Here is a 17,517-nt window from a genome sequence, read left to right as displayed (position 1 = left end):
CATGAAAACTAGTCTATGCTACAAGATTTCATTTTTTAGAAAACCCTTACCTTCTGTCTTAGAGTCAATACTATGTATTGACTCCAAAGCACAGAAGAGCAGTAAAGGTTAAGCAATGGGGGTCAAGTGACTTGCCCAGGGTCACATAGCTGGGAAGTATCTGAAACCAGATTTGAATTCTGTAGCTCCCATCTCTAGACCTGGCTCTCCATCCACTGAGCTGGCCAACTGCCTCCCAAGATCTCAGGTTATTTTTGCAGCCAGTTTCCTAGTACAAGTCTACAACTGCTCCACCCAATCAGTCCCAACCTTTGCTATTTATAGTTAATTGAATATTCAATACTGGATATTGAATCTGGCCATAGAGGCCAGACAGCAGGAGGAGCTTTCATATTGAGCTGAGAAGGTGACTAATGCACAAGCCAAACTTCCAGCTTTTAATTCTCCCAGGATCTAGAAACACTGGATCACAAATACTTAGAGGCAGAAGAACCCTCCAAGGACATCAGGTTCAAGCCCTTCATTTTCCATATGACCTGGGAAGTGAAGTGAAGCCTTTTGTCTATTTACTGAAAAGATATCATCAAGAATGATGCTAGTATTCCCCTCCCTCCCACACCTGGGGCCACTCTTTCCCCTATCCCACTTCAGAGCCTTGGGAAAGTGGGCTCAAACTTCAAACATATCCTTTGACCAAAGTCTGTCAGTTAGCCGGTCGTAACTATTTTGTAAAGTTTAGGGGTATAGGAGATGAGGAAAGGTATTTTGGAGAGGGAAGAGAAGACACAGAGAGATGGGCCAGTGGCTAAATAACTCTTGGCTTCCCTTCTCAATGTCCCCTGTTGTTGAGGCAAACAAAGGGGATTCTCCAAAATGGTGGTCATTCGTAGACCCTATCACTGTTACTAAACCCTAAAGGGGTTAGGTAAGTGGGGACCCCAGTCATCCTGGCTCCAATATCCACAAGCCTCCCCCTACCAGCTTGCTCACACAGCAGGGAGTCTGACTAAGTCAGCAGTTCTAGTTGTGCTAAAAGGAAGGAACACCCTCTGTGGCTGAGAGGCTGTCTTTGAAATTCCCTCACATGCAACCCACAAGAGAGGTACCCCTGGGTAAGGTTAGGTTAAGGATGACAGGACCAGTGTCTTTGAGTGAACTTCTTCCTTCTCTTATTTAGGAATCTGACTGCGATTTTCTATTATGTCAAATCATTTAATAATTATAGAAATCAAGAAAGGGGATAGGTTTGAGGGGAGAGAAGAACCTACTGGGGTTTCTTGTTTTTCTTCAGCTGAGCCAAGATGACCCAACTTCAATTTATCTGTCCTCTTCTTATCTAATCAAAATCTCTCTCCTGCCTTAACAAGTAGCAAGTATCATTCTTGGGAAGGTCAAGGGATGGAAAGGATCTTCAGGGTGACCCCCTGAATTTAAGGGATCAGCTCCTTCTCAGCAGCTGTAGTTGTTTGTTCTTCCTCTAATGGAGGCTCTCAAACAGGAACCTTCCTTCTCTTCTGATTAAGGGAAATGGAGGCAAGGCTTTTCCACAGGTTGGGATCTAGTGTCCCAGGTCTATGCTCCACACTCGACAGAGTTCAGAGGGCAAAGACCCTTCAGTGAGCAGTTTCTCCCATAATCTTCTCTCACTGCAACTGTCACTCCCCCTCCTGTCACATTCCAACTGCTGTCTGCTCCATCTCAGTGGGCCAAAATACCAAAAACTTGATTCACAGTTTTCCTTTCCACAATCATTCCCTTTTTATGTTGTGGCCTTCCCCAGATCACTTATATGTATTATACTTACCAAGCTATTAATCTAATTTCTAACTCCTACCCCCAAAATAATAAACTTACCTGAATTACTCTATCTCTAGTCTATGCTAACCTTATCTAATCTAAGGAATTTTATGCAGGAAAGTTTTGGGTAAGGGTAGTTTTGGGTTTTACAACAAATTTCAGTACAATAATTTTTTTTCAAACAGAACATTACAAAGATCTGTGAATCCTTACGCTAATGCTACTTACTCTTGCTAAGTTAAACTCTACCTATCTACGATTATTTGCAAACTATTCTATCTATATATATTTCCATTAAACACAATTTCAGCATCAGCTTTACAATAAACAATTAAAACTTTAACAACTATCTGCCAATACAGCTTACTTTTATTCCTAAGTATAATTAATTATCTATCCTAGGTGTAAACTTAACTCCTAATCTATTCCCTACTTATTATAACTATTCTCTAAGTCCCTAGTCTAATCTATAACCTAATCTTATATACAGTGTATATGCATGCTATGTTACATATTTACAGACTCTATCACTATGTTACTAACCTAAATACAATATACACATTATTTACAGCAATTATTTACATATAATACAATTATAAATACATTGTTCCCTAATCCTGATGTTAGCCAAATAGAAATAATTATTGATCTTTCTATTTGCCTAAGACCTTATGGAACTAACTATATACATTTTTACAATTTTGCATGAATGCAATTTCAGACACTTGTTTATTTACATGAGCTTTCCAAATATATGTCAGTTTGTGATTTTGTATTTTGTGTCTAATAATGTTGTGTTGAATGGATACTTACCAATTTCCTTCATATTTCCACTTCTCATGTTCACGGATGGATCCCTTCCTTCTTCCAAGTTATGTAGTGCTGCATGCTATTTCCCTAATATGTGAAATTAATTTTGTTTTTATGCTTTCACCACACTTAGCCTTATATATAAGTCCTATTTTCCATCTGTCCTCTTCTTTTATATACAAAGTTCAAAGTCATAGCTGTCCATTTTAGCTTTTTTCTCTTTGTTTCTTCTTTCTGGCAGCTTTTCTTGATGCTTTTCCTCTGGGATGTTTTAAAATCTTTTCCTTTGGGCTGAAAACTTTTCTTCTTGTCACTGTGGCATGCTTGACTATTGTTATGAATCTACTGCNATATATATAGTATATAAATGTATACTATATATAGTATATAAGTGTATACTATATATAGTATATAAATATATAATCCATATATATTTATAATTTTGCATAAATGCAATTTCAGACACTCGTTTATTTATACAAGATCTCCAAATATATGACAGTTTGTGATTTTGTGTTTTGTGTCTAATAATGTTGCGTTGAATGGATACTTAACAATTTTCTTCAGATTTCTACTCTTCATGTTCACTGATGGATCCCTTCTTTCTTCTAAGTTATGTAGTGTTGCATGCTATTTCCCTAATATGTGAAATTAATTTTATTTTTATGCTTTCGCCACACTTAGTCTTACATATAAGTCCTGTTTTCCATCTGTCCTCTTCTTTATATACAAATTCACAAAGTTCAAAGCCTTAGTTGTCTGTTTCAGCTTTTTCTCTTTGTTTCTTCTTTCTGGCAGCTTTTCTTGATGTTTTTCCTCTGGGATGATTTAAAATCTTTTCCTCTGGGCTGGTAACTTTTCTTCTTCTTGTCGCTATGCCATGCTTAACTGTTGTTATGAGTCAACTGCTGGGATCTCATTGTCTGGAACACTATGTGGCACTATTCTTTTTTTGTGGTGTATTTCAGTTTATTTATTTATTCGTTTATTTTTCTCAGTTTTTCGTTTTCATTTCTCAGCACTATCTTTTGTCTAATTATCTTCTTCATCTATGTCTGTTACTGTGGTGTTGGATTTTTCTGGTTTTATGTGGAAACAGTGGAACCATGAGTCTTTCCCTGTAATTTTTATAGCTGTCGGGGTGTCGGGGTAGTAAGCAATACTTCATGTAGTCCAGTCCATTTTATGTCTGTAGCCAATTTTCTATTGAAATTTTTTACGTATACTTTATCTCCTAGTTTGATGTTGTACAAATTGTAATCCAGAGGTACTATTTGTTGTATCAAGCCCATTTTGTGCAACTCTGCTATTCTTGATTGTAAAACTTGTATGTATTTTGTTAATTGACAATCTCTTGCTATCACTGCTATCTATGTATGCTGGTTTACAAGTCCTTCCTTGCCATATTGTATGTCTGTATGGCATCTCAAATGGAGAGATGTACAGATCTCCACTGGGTCTTGTTCTAAGATGAAACAGAACTAATGGTAGAATTTCTGTCCATTTTAGGTGTATTTCTGCACAAAATTTTCCAATTAATGTTTTGATGTCTTTATTTAATTTCTCCACTTGCCCTGAACTTTGGGAATGATACAGTGTATGGTATGTTGTGTGTATTCCTAGATTTTTATAAATTTCATTGAGTATTGATTGAGTGAAATAACTGCCATGGTTTGAGTCCAATTTTGTGGGAATCCCAAATCTAGGTATGATTTAATTTAATAGAATTTCGACCACAAACACCACGTTGTTCTTTTTTAGCAGGAAAAACTTCTGGTCATCTAGTCAGTTTGTCTATGATCACAAGGCAATACTTAAATCCTTTGTCTTTCGCCATATTGATAAAATCTATCTGTATGCATTCAAATGGAGTATATGCTAAGGGATGAACTCCTAATCCTTTGGTCTTATAAATTCCCTGATTGAACTGCATACAAATTTTACATTTTTGACATATTTTTATGGCATATAAAGATATTCCAGGTGCAGTCCAAAATCTTCTCACTGAATTGATCACAGCTTGGATTCCATAGTGTCCTTGTGCATGTATTGTGTTGCACACATGATAGAATAAGGTTCTAGGCAGGATGGGCTTGCCTAGTTGTGAAAACCATATGCCCCTTATTCGTTTTGCCCCTGGTTTTTTTATCCATTATTGAATTTCCCTTTCATTGTAGGTGTTAGTTAGATTGTCCTGTTCAACTAGTGAGAAATTCAATATATGTAGAGGTCCTTCTCTAGCTCCAAATTTTGCTGTAATGTTGGCTCTGTAGTTTCCTAAGGATACATGATCTTTAGCCCCTGTGTGTGATCTGCAGTGGATTATAGCCACTTCCTTGGGCAGTAGTACAGCCTCAAAAAGTTGCATTATGACTTTAGCATATGCGATCTCTTTGCCTGTACTTCTCAAAAATCCTCTATGTTTCCAAATTTACACTCAGTCTAAAACCCTTGCAATGACTTGGCTAGGTATCCACTTGCATATGGATTTCTGCTGGAGGTGTAATGTTCTCCATTGTTGGAACTAGCAATCCCACATTGCTTTCTTCCCATTCATCTACTGTTTTCATATTCGTGTAGTGTGGCCAAGAGCGTCTTCCTTCAATACCTATCCTGTCATATGCACTGAATGATACTTCGTGTGGTCCGGACCATGTAAAATTTTTATTTCTTTTGTTAAAGTTCTTTACATAGACCATAATTAATATTTATTAAGTAACTATTTCCCAGGCACTGGGGATACAAAGGTAAGAGATAATTCTTCTCTCAAGGAGTTCACAGTTTAATGAGACACAACATGCCAACAAGCTTTAAACAGAATAGATTAGAGAGAACAAGTAGAGAGAAGATACTAGAAATAAGTCCAGTCAAGTGATTGAAAAAAGTTATACACCGAAAAAAGGGTCAAACACTGGATTAGAGGCAAATCAGTACTTGAACCCTGGTCAGCTCCAAATACCAGGCTTTTCCCATCATTTAAAAATAAAAACCCTAACTTCCATCTTATAACTAATACTGTGTATTGGTTCTAAGGCAGAAGAACAGTAAAGGGCTAAGCAACGGGTTAAGTGATGTGTGCAGGGTCACCCAGCTAGGAAGTGTCTGAGGTCAGATATGAACCCAGGTCTTCTTGTCTCTAGGCTTAGCTTTCAATTCACTGAGCCACCTAGCTGTCCCTTCCCATTCACTCTTTTTTTTTTTTTAAACCCCTTGTACTTCGGCGTATTGTCTCATAGGTAGAAGATTGATAAGGGTGGGCAATAGGGGTCAAGTGACTTGCCCAGGGTCACACAGCTGGGAAGTGGCTGAGGCCGGGTTTGAACCTAGGACCTCCTGTCTCTAGGCCTGACTCTCACTCCACTGAGCTACCCAGCTGCCCCCCCCCCATTCACTCTTAAATCCTAATTCAATAGAGTGGAGATGCTTGTCCACAATCATCCAGTTAGAGGTATAAGAATTTAACACTAGCCTTTACCCCTTTTCTTTTTCTTGGCATCCAAAGATGAGTCTTGGATTTTAAAGGGAGAGTTTCATATTGAGTCTGAAATTGCCCACTCTGATTGAATTAAGTTGCAATTCAACCCCACTCTTTGATTGAATTAAGAAAGCCTGGTACTTATCTGTCAGCAAATTTTTTAAGACAGCAGAGACTTGTGCTGTGCACACTGGAGGGATACCAGAGGCCTCATGGCTCCCTGGTGTTCAGAAGACACTTGCCTCTTGTCCCTCATGACTTTTGGTATCCAGAAGATCCACCTCTCATCCAGACTGAGGTTTGAGTCTCAAAAAAGTGACATCACAAGGAATATAAAATTGAAATAGGGAAAGGAAGTAGGGCTCTCTTGCCTCAGATCCATGGAAAGAGGAGAGGGGGCTAGGAGAGTGCCAGCCAGGGCAAGTGCTGGCTAGGGGGAGCCCTGGCACACACATAACTGGGCTCAGGGCTGCCCAGATAGCACCTTGGTGTGCCCAAGGTCTGGCTGAGAAGTTTCTGCACCCACCTGAGGAAGGAGGCTTGAGGAGGCCGCATACGGTTGGTGCCTTTTCTTTCTCTGGCCCACTTTGTATTATCTGATAATTATAAATTAACATACAGTCTCCAGAGAATTTTCATCTTTTTTTTTAGTGTTTTAAAAAATTTTTTTAAACCCTAATATCTTTTATATATATCCTTCTATATTAATTTCATTTGTTACAGGGCTAGGCAATGGGGGTTAAGTGACTTGCCCAGGGTCACATAGCTAGGAAGTGTCCAAGGCCAGATTCGAACCTAGGACTTCCCGTTTCTAGGCCTGGCTCTCAATCCACTGAGCAATCCAGCTGCCCCCTAGAATTTTCATCTTAACAAAGGTAAGTAGACCTGGTACTTGAACCTAGATTTTCTAAATGGTCCTGTGGAAGGAGACCTAGACTTGAATTCAGACAACCTAAGTTAAAAAAAATTTTTTTTAAACCTTACCTTCTGTCTTGGAAGCAATACTGTGTATTGGTTCTAAGGCAGAAGAGTGGTAAGGGCTAGGCAATGGGGGTTAAGTGACTTGCCCAGGGTCACACAGCTGGGAAATGTCTGAGGCCAGATTTGAACCTGGGACCTCTCATCTCTAGGCCAGGCTCTCAATTCACTGAGCTACCCAGCTGCCTCCCTAAGTTCAAATTTCAATGAATCTCAATGTCACTTAACCTCTTGGAGCCTCAATTTACTCATCTGTAAAGTAAAAAAATGTGGACAAAATGACTTCTGAGGTCTCTTAAAACTAAAATTCTACTAATCTATCCCCAATCAACAAGCATTGATTAAGAAACTGGTATATGGGGGGGGGCAAGCTGTGTGACCCTGGACAAGTCACTTCACCCCCATTGCCTACCCTTACCACTCTTCTGCCTTGGAGCCAATACACAATATTGACTCCAAGACGGAAGGTGAGGATTAAAAAAAAAAAGAAAAAGAAACTGGTATATGGGTCAAAGGATATGAACAGGCAGTTCTCTGAGGAAGAGATTAGAACTACCCATAATCATATGAAAAAGTACTCCAAATCACTATTGATTAGAGAAATGCAAATTAAAACAACTCTGAGACACCACCTCACATCTACCAGTTTGGCTACCATGACGCAAAAAGGGAAACAATAAATGTTAAGAGGATGTGGGAAAATTGGGACATAACATACCGTTGGTAGAACTGGGAACAGACATTCATTCTGGAGAGCAATATGGAACTAGACTCAAAGGGCCACAGAACAATATCTACCCTTTGACTCAGCAATACCACTATTGGGTCTATATCCCAAAGAGATCAGAGACGAGAAAAGGAGACCTACCATATGCAAACATTTTTAGCAGCTCTTAGGTGTTGTCCATCACTAGGGGATTGGCCAAACAAGTTGTGGTATACAGTTGGAATGGAATACTATTGTGCCACAAGAAAAGTACATAATGAGTTCAGAAAAACCTGGAAAGACATCTGTGAACTGATGCAAAGTGAAGTGAGTAGAACCAGAACAGTGCAATGATCAATATTATGCAATGATCAACTGTGAAGGACTAAACTATTAAGTTTTCAAGATATCCACAAGGGACTCATGATGAAAAATGCTATGCTATCCACAGCCAAAGAAAGAACCACTGGAGTCTAATTACACAGCAGAGCATGCCATCTTCCATTTTACTTCCTTTGTGAGTTTTTTATTGTATGGGTGATATGTGTTTTCTGTCATGGCCTGAGCAATATGGAAATATGTATTGCATGAAAGCACTGGGATAACTTAGATCAGACTACTACCTTGGGGGAGGGAGGAGGACAGAGGGAGGGAGAGAATCTGAATTGTAAAATTTCAGGAAACAATTGTCAAAAATTATTTCTTGTAATTGAAAAAACATTTTTTTAAAAAAGTAATTACAATCCTTGAAAGAAAAAGAAATCGGCATGCACTAGGCACTGTGCCCAGTCTTGGGCTCCCACTCTTCTATTTTTCCCACTCCCTGAAAGGGTGATGCTGAATAAGAAAGGTACCTGGGTGGCTATAAATAAATACAGGTCAGATGAGAGCTGTAAAATGCATATAAAGTACTTGGAAATCCCAGAAAGGGGATTTTCCCAGAAAAATTCCTGTGTTGAAGGCAAATAAAATACTTTGGGAGACGACCCAATCCTGCAAATAACAGATATAGAAAGTTCCCCAAGTGTGCCACACCATTAGAGAAGCATCCTGGGCTGCTACCCAAGTTAACTCGGAGAATCTCGAGAATCTGCTCCATTGATTGTCTGGAAGGAGAAGAGAATCTGTAATGGGTAATGGCCACTTTATTCAGGACTGTGAGTTATTCTTATCCTTCTGTTGTGAATATCAAAGTATAAATGAAGAGAGAGAAGTTGGTTCCTTCATTTCTTTCCATTTGCCCTTCCCCTCAGGTGACATTTCCTCCAAGTTTCTAAGGAAGGGAAATGGGAACTAGGAGGAGTCCCTTGCATAATAACCCTGCTACCTTCTGCCACATAAAAGCTTTCCTGACTCCCACCCATTCCCAGTTATTAGGGCTTCCTCCCGATTTCATACAATTCAGCCTGCATTTTTAATAAGCTACTAGGTGCCAACCAGAGGCCTCTGTCAAGGCAAAGAGAGCTTCTTTTGTGATGCACTGGGTTCCAATGGTGCTTCTGACTCATATCAGCGTCCTGATGGAGAGCAAGTCTCTTCACCACTCAATGCCCCAGGCAACCTCTGACTGTAAGTTGCAGAGCAGGTACTGACCTGCCTTGGTAGAGAGGAAGTTCCTCACCTGGAACTCCTCATAGCTGTAAAATGGCACGTCCCCTCCAAAAAGAATGCACTAGGCACCGTGCTCTGTTCTGGGAAAACTAAAGACATAATTATGTTGCTTAACATTTTCCTTTTACACATATGGAAGAGATAGGTGGGAGCTCAGTGGAGAGAGCACTGGACCTGGAGGCAGGGAGATCCAAGTTTGGATCTACCCTGGGCAAGTCACTGAACCTTTTTCTGCTTCAATTTCCCCAACTGTACAATATAGATAACAACACTCAGAGTTGTTGTGAGGATTGAATGGGATGATATTTGTAAAGTGCTTAGAAATCCCTTCCCCTCCCTAGGTGTACCTGTTGTCCCCCCCCCCCCCAAGTAGAATGAGGGCAGGGACTTTTTAAGTTTTGTCTTTGCCTCCCCAGACAGCACCTGGCACCCAGTAGATGCTTAATAAGTAGTTGTCAAATGGAATCGAAGTGAGGAATTACCTAGCAGGATTATGAAGGACTTTGAATAGGAATATGGACTAACAAGATGCCAGAACCAAGAATCCTCAGAGGCCCATCTAATCCAATTTTACAATTTTAATGTAATCTCATTTTACAGATACAGAAAACAAGACTCAAATAGCTGAAACAATTTAGAAGCATGGGTCTAGAGCTGGAAAGGACTTCAAGGGGCCATCCAATCTAGTTTCTCATTTTACAGATGAAGAAACGGAGACCCAAGGAGATAAATGACTCGCCCAAGGTCACACTGGTGGGATAGAAAACCAGGTCTCTGGACATGAGAAATGTGCCATATTTTACCAATGAAGAAGAAGTGAGAAGAGAATAGATATTAAAGGATGTGCAGTACTCAGAGATGGACCTGTCATGTTGCTCAGAGTGGATGCCACTGGCAGAAAACTGTTTGAAGTTTCAGAGCAGCAGTTTGCAAAGGGTGGTCCGGAGACCCTTCCAGAGGCTATCCTAATAAGATGAAGATGTTTCAGTTGCTAAGACAGCAAATCTTAAAAAGCCCTTTATCGGCTTTCACATTTTTAAGAATGTAAAGGAGTGCTGAGACCAAAAACTTTGACTAGGGTTCCAGAAGAGACTGGATCTCTGAAAATTAGATGGGAACCCTCTGGAGGAATTTCAGGGCCCCTCTCTGGGATTAGAGGTAATGGCAGCACTGGATTCTGCCTCGTGGGGAGCATGCCCATGTGGAGGAGACCGAGGCAAAGACAATATCTCAGTTGCCTCTGTGCCACCCTCACCCCATTCTCTATACCACAGCCTGGTGTGTTCCACAGAGTTGTAGGGTTCAAAAGCGGCAGCGAGCTTAAGGATCAACTATGTTGTGTTCAGTGGTTTTCAGTATGATCTTATTTGGGCAAAGATACTGGGATGATTAGTGATTTCCTTCCCCAGTTCATCTGACCGATGAGGAAACTGAGACAAGTAGACTTGCCCAGGGTGCCACATTCAGTAAGGTCCTGAGGCTGGATGGATTTGAACTCAGGTCTTCCATACTCTACCATCTAGCTTAGTTCCCTCATTTTACAGAAGAAAATGGAACTGATTTGCTCAAGGTCATGTAGGTACAGAGCAAGGATTCAGGAGCCTCCTCATTTAAAGGCTTTTCTGCAGGCCACAAAATAGGTGCTAAATGATTGTCGAATGAATTGGGGCTAGTTGGTACAAAGTTTCAAGGTAGGGCCCAGATATTTTGAGGCCTGATTAAGTCAAGCTTCCGGTTCCCCAAAGGGTCGTGTCCCTTCCCCCCACCCCTACCCGTATATTTTAAGCTCTGGGGTTTTGGGGAGTGGGGGGGGGCGAGGAAGGGAGGAGCTGACGTCACCCACTGCCCAGCCTCTTGTTTGTTGCGGGCACGCACCCTCTTTTAACCCCCCCCCCCCCCGCTGTTCCCAGGCGCCCCCCAGGCTGCTGCGTGGCACAGAGGAGACTTGGCCCGAGGAGCCTTCCTTACGGGATCGGACACTCTCTCTTCTCCTCCTCCTCCGCCGCCGCCTCCTCCCTCCCACCCGGCTGGAAGAACCTCGGAGGGATAGGCGCAGGCACACACGCGCGGGCACACCAGCCACGGTCGCGCGCGGCGCGCGCTCCTTCGCCGGCTCAACTAGCCGGCAGGCCGGTGTGTGAGTGTGTGTGAGTGTGCGCGCGCTGCGCAGCTGGGCGCAGCGCTCGGGGCCGGGCTGGGCCGGGCCGGGCCGGGGGCAGCGAGGATGGAAGGCGGTGCGTACGGAGCTGGCAAGGCTGGGGGCGCCTTCGACCTCCAGACCTTCATCCGGCAGCCCCACACCGTGCTGCGCCTGGTGTCCTGGGTAAGGCCGGGGAGTCGGGGACCAGGGTAGGGCGGGGCTGGCACGCGGCAACCGTGCCGGGGGTGCTGGCGGTGACTAGGGGCTTTGGCTGCGCCCGCACGTCACTCAGGCGTGCGGTCAGTGGATGTGCAGAGTTGGAGGGGGGCTTCAGGGGTGCCAGGGCTGGAGTTCGCTAGCCCGGAGACGCGAGGGGTGGGGAGTGGGGCTTCACTCGCCTGTGTTCTGCCCACCCCCACCCCTTCTCATTTCCAGGGCCCGGGGGTCTGGGTTCTGGAGCGTGCGGCCAAGGCTGCGCCGCGGCGGAGGCTGGGGCGGAGGCAGACTAGGGGCCACCTCTCCACCTTGACCTCCAAGATCAGAGTCCCCCGGAGCCTGGGGCTCGGGCGGAGCCTTCGCTTTCCCCAGCGGTGGCGAAGCTGGTAGCTGGGAGTAAACAACTTCAGGCTGGCACTGGGAAGGGTCTGGCTCCTGTAGGGAGGGAGGAGGAGAACGAAGTGCAGGGGACGCAGTTAATTGAGGAGGGACCAAATGGGGAGATTTGGGGAAAGACGAGGACCCCAACTATCAAAGGGGAGATTTGGGGGAAGACGAGGACCCCCAGTGGCTGGAGCGATTGGGGAGAGTTGTCCCCCTCCCAGTGCTGATGCCAGTATCTCAGGGGCTGGTGGAAGGTAAGACCGCACCAGCCGCCAGCTGAGCTCTGAGTGAGGATGTGTTTGTAACCGAAGGTCACCGGGATTAAGGGAACTGGGGCGCCCTGCAGGTGCACCGAGAGACTGAGCTCTGAGCCTAGAGCGGGACCAAGAGGGCACCAGCTTGGCAGGAGGGAGAGCCCAGCTTGGGAGGAGGAGTACCCGAAGGCCTCCTCTGCTTGCACTCTCCCCCCTCCCGCCTCCCAGCTGGGTCTTCTGAAGAGGGGCCGGGATGGGTTGGGTGGTGTTAGTTAGCCTGTTGCTGGGACAGCTGACCCCCTAAGGGCTTCTTGGACCTAGAGGGGCCTCATTCCGGGTGAGAGAGGAAAGCTAGAAACCCCGGGATCTCGTCAGGCGGAAGTAGACCGCTTTGAGCTCGCCTGAGGGCTTGGGTGGGGAGAAAGGTCTTGGGACTTAACTTGGCTTAAGCAGGGCTGGCTTGGCTGCAGTGCTGAACGGAGCAGTTCTGAACCGATTTAACTGCTGGGAAGCATCCGGGCTCCCATCTGGAGCAGGCTCGGTGGTTGCTTGGGGAGGGTCCCAACTTATAGCTGGGCCCGAGATTTCTACAGGAGATATCTTGGCTCACTGACCAAGCCGGGTTTCGGTGGGCAGGATTGGCACATACACTCAGCAGTCCTATATTATGTCCCATTCTCTCTGTGCCGGGCCCTGGAAAGAAGGTGGCAGGAAGAGGTGACCTTTCTGATGCTTTTTGTTGGGTTTGGAGTTTGCCCTGTGCCAGTCCCTGGTTTGCTGCGGACAGGGTGAAGGAGTGCTCAGATTTGTCTTTGGCTGCTGAAAAGGGAGCAAGTTCCCCCTTGCCCCTCTCTTTGTGGCAGTGAAGTGATACTGCCTTTTCTCGAGGCTGATGAAGTGCCTTTGTACAGTAGATCAGCCCATCCTAGCCCAGTGTGTTCTTCCTTCCTGGAGACAGAATTCTGCAGTGGGACCTGCTGGGTCTGAGAAGGTGGGGGAATGGAGACCAGGGACCAGGGAGGTTTCCTGGCTCCTCCCAGCAAGTTGGGTGCTGAATCCTCTGGAGGGAAAAAAGGACTAGCTGGCCCAAATCTAGAGGAGGCATAGGGAGCAGCCTCCTTGCCCCCCCCCAGATTCTGAGTCCCCAAAGGTCAGTGAATGTGGCTGCCTCCCTCATTTTAAAGATGGGGAAAATAAGATCCTGCTAGGTTAAAGGGTTTATCCAAAGGAAAAGCCTTATTGGAGAGAGGAGACTGAAACTCTGGGTTAGAAGAGACTTGGATGTAACTGATCTGGGCAATCGCTGTTCAATAAAGGACACATTCTTCATCCAACATGTATTAAGCATCTCCTGTGTTAAAGGGCCTATGCAAGATGCCTCAGGTCACATGACCAAAAAGAGCCAGTCCCTGCCTTTATTAAAATCTAGTAGGCCATATTAGTCATGGCCACAAATAACCAAGATAGAAAGCAGACAGTGGCAAGCCGAATTGGATCTAAGAATGTCATGAGGAAAGAAAGGACATCGATACAAATGAAAGTTCTGGATCTGTTTTGGCACAGACTTTGGAGGTAGGAGCTCAGGCTTCGAATTCCACCTCCAGTACTCTCTGAGTGACCTTGGACAAGTCAATTCTTGCCTCTGGAGCTTCAGCTATAAAATAAAAGCTCGGGAATTTGGGCTTCAGTTGTCCTTTCTAGGACGTTGGGGAAGGAAATGGAGCCCCGGGTTCCTGTCACTGAAGCAAGCTTGCTTCCTCTGGAGATTTGCATTCTATCAATCCATCAATCCATACCCAAGAATTTTTTTCTTTCTTTTTTTTTAAACCCCCACCTTCCTTCTTAGAATCAATACTGTGTATTAGTTCCAAGGCAGAAGAGCAGTAAGGGCTAGGCAATGGGGGTTAAGTGATTTGTCCAGGGTCTTGCAGCTAAGAAGTGTCTGAGGCCAGATTTGAACCCAGGACCTCCCATCTGACTTGGCTCTCAATCCACTGAGGTATCTGCCCCCTATCCAAAAATTTATGAAGCACTCATTCTGTGCTAAGTACCAAGACAATAAAGAAAAGGTATATGAGCCTTAGTTCAATGTCAGTCAACTAGCCCAATCTCTACCAGACACCTGCTCAGTGATAATTCACAAAACATTCCCCAAATCACCACCAAGTGAGAGAGACTGTACTCCCATTATTACCCCCACTTTGTAGATGAGGATAAATGAGACTCGGAGAGGGTTAAGTAGCCTGCCAAGGGGGTAAGTGTTAGCATCATTGGCTCAGAAGGGACCTTGAAGGCCATTGAGTCGAGCCCCCCCCATTTTACAGATGAGGAAACTGAGGCCCAAGGAGGTTTTTAAGTAACTGACCGGGGCATACAGGGCTTGAATCCAGATCCCCCCATTCTACCTCTAAAAGCTGTAAGATGGCACAATGTGATAAATAGTAAGAGGAGTGGAAAATGAGTTCAGAGAGAGGAGGGCTACTCGGGGCAGGCTTCAGAGAGAGATGGCATGTGACCCCGGCCTCAAAGGACAGGGGGAGGTGGGGGGAGCATTTGGGGAGAAGGAACATCACAAAGGTCAGCCTGCCTGGTCCAGATGTGCTCCATCTCATTTCTTAGCTTGTTAAGATGTGGAACCAGGGATGGGAGACAGGGCTGTTGATCTTGGGGGCAGGAGCCTAGCTTTCCATCCGGAAGGGTCCAGCCCCTCATCTTGCCTGCTTTGCCCAAGGTTGTACAGGTGGTAAGGGCAGGTTCTCTCTCAGAAGCGGGCCCCTGCTTCCCAATCTAGCATTCTGGCCGTTTGCCCAGGGCAAGGACAACCAGACTGTACTTGTCTTCAGGCCGCCAGCCTCTGATGCAGCATCCACTCTATAAATAATGAAAGAAAGTGTTAGTCAGACAATGCTGCTCCTGCTTCCCTGTTTCCATTTTGGCTGCCAGACACTACTTCCAGGGATGAAGGCCTGTTCAGGTAGGGAGAAGAGAGGGCAACTTGGGAGAGCTGGGGCCGTTCCTTTTGTCTTAGAGAGCCATTGTGGCGATTTGGCTGGAAGCCCCACTAAGCGCAGGGTCAGATATTCAGAACCACAAGCCTTCCTAGTAGAGTCCTTCCCCAGTCATCCAGCTCTGAGTCCACTCTCTTCAGCAGAAATCACCCCTCCAAAAATTGTTCTAAGACCTGAGGCCTCCGTTTTTCAAAGAGGAAGAGATTATTCATCCGCATTCATTCAGTACCTCCAACAAATATTTGCCGAGTGCCTGAAATGAAAGTCTGACCCTGCTCAAGAAGCTGGAGTGGCTCCCTATTGCCTCTAGGATAAAATACAAATTCCTCTTTGTTATTTAAAACCATTCGCATTATCTGGCTTGCAGCCTCTCTGCCCAGATTAGTTTCAAGTTACTCCTCTCCTTTCCTTTACCTTCTAGCCAAACTGGCCTCCTTGCTTTTTCTAAAACTTCCTCCTCTAGGCCTTTTCAGTACCTGTCCCCCCAAGCCTGGAATGTCCTTCCTCCTCACGGCCACTTCTTAGAATCTCCCAGCTTCCTTCTAGGCTCAATTCAAGTGCTCTCTCCCACTGGAGGTTTCCCCCAATTCTTCCCTCCCTACTTAGTGCTGGATCACCCTACCTGAAGTTTCTTTATAATTTACCAGTCGACAAGTATTTATTAAGAGACTGTGAAGACAGCTAGGTGGTTCAATAGACAGAAAGCCAGGTATGGAGTTGGTAGGACTGGGACTTGGATTCAAATCTAGCCACAGACACTTCCTAGCTGTGTGATCCTGGGCAAGTCACTTAATCCTGATTGCCTAACTCAATGATGGGCAAACTAGGCCCCCTAAAACGCAGGGGGGGGGGGCCTGAAGTGTTTTATCTGCCCCGTGACATTATTCTTAATCTGACAAACACAATGAGTAGGACACAATACAATGAAACTTGGAAAGAGTTGCCTTAGAAACAGACTGACAGATGAGCATTTCCTTTCCTTTGGCCCCCCCTCCTTAAAAAGTTTGCCCATCACTGGCCTAACCCATGCCAGTCTTCTGGCTTAGAATTGATATTAACTCAGATGGTAAGGGTTAAAAAAAAAAAAAGAGCCTATGGGTGTGCCAAGGGCTGTGGATACAGAGCAAAAGAAGTTCTCTGATGGGTAGCCTGAGGAGGAAGAGAGAGAGGGAGAGGGAGAGGGGGATGGGAAGAGAGAGAAAAGGAGAGAAGGTGAGGGAGAGAGACAGAGAGAAAGGGAGAAGGAGAGAGGAGGGAAAGGGAGAAGGGAAGAGAGAGAGGAGAGGAGAGGGGGAGAGACAGACAGACAGACAGAAGAGAGGAAGAGGGTGAGGGGGGAGAGAGAGACAGAGAAGGAAAGAGAAATGGAGAGGGAGAGAGACGGAAACAGAGAGAGAGAGAGGAAGGAGGAGAGGGAGAGGGAGAAGGGAAGAGAGAGAGGAGAGAAGGTGAAGGAGAAAGACAGAAGGAGAGGAAGAGGGTGTAGGAGAGAGACAGAGAGAAAGGGAGAGGGAGAGAGAGATGAGAGATGGAGAGACAGAGGTTTTCTCTTCTGCCAAGTGAGGAGCCTGGAGGAGCCAATCTCCCAGGTCTGTCTAAGCTCTGAAGGGCTGTCAAGTGGAAGAGGGATTAGCCTCATTCTGTTTGACCCCATTGGGCAGAAGTAGGGTAGGAGCAATGGGGGAAGGGTGGGGTGGTAGAGAGGCAGATTTCAGCTTGACTTCCTAACATTGCTTTGAAAAGAAAGTGAACTGCTCTGTGGAGAGTCTCTTTCCCAGCAGGCTTTCAAGCCCAACCTAGACCTCTTGTTAGGAGTGAGACTGAGGGGGATTCCTGTTCAGGTAGAGACTGGCCTGGGTGATCCCTGAAGAACCTTGTAACTCTGGGGCTCAGCTGGGCTTTTGTTGGCCACCAACCTTCCTGGCCTTGGTGGGAGGGGGGAATCTTTGGAGAAGTGCCCCAGGTTTGGGGAGCTGGTCTCCACTGACAGGGGATCTCATCTGACCACTAACTAAATCCATCCCTTGGAGGAGAGGTCTTGTACTTTCTTAAATGCCTGTCTTCCTTGAGTTGTACCCCATGTGGTCTTAACCAGCCCAGCCCCAAAAGGGCCGAGGTCTGATGGATGGGACTGTGTG

The 17,517-nt window shown here is 45.2% G+C and overlaps 1 protein-coding gene across 2 annotated transcripts in view; it reads left to right on the top strand.

Moving 5' to 3' along the window:
• The first annotated feature begins 11,506 nt into the window (after positions 1–11,506).
• SYNGR1 (synaptogyrin 1) overlaps positions 11,507–17,517 on the top strand; it is a 33,375-nt gene continuing 27,364 nt past the window's right edge. For both annotated transcript variants that reach the window (XM_044678632.1, XM_044678633.1), the window contains exon 1: positions 11,507–11,700. In XM_044678632.1, the coding sequence (XP_044534567.1) occupies positions 11,602–11,700 (99 nt within the window). In that variant the 5' untranslated portion in view covers positions 11,507–11,601. The remainder of the gene's footprint in view (positions 11,701–17,517) is intronic.

The sequence above is a fragment of the Gracilinanus agilis genome, chromosome 5, assembly GCF_016433145.1.
Source record: "Gracilinanus agilis isolate LMUSP501 chromosome 5, AgileGrace, whole genome shotgun sequence".
Taxonomy (NCBI): Eukaryota; Metazoa; Chordata; class Mammalia; order Didelphimorphia; family Didelphidae; genus Gracilinanus; species Gracilinanus agilis.
This window is presented reverse-complemented; position numbering and strand designations above follow the sequence as displayed.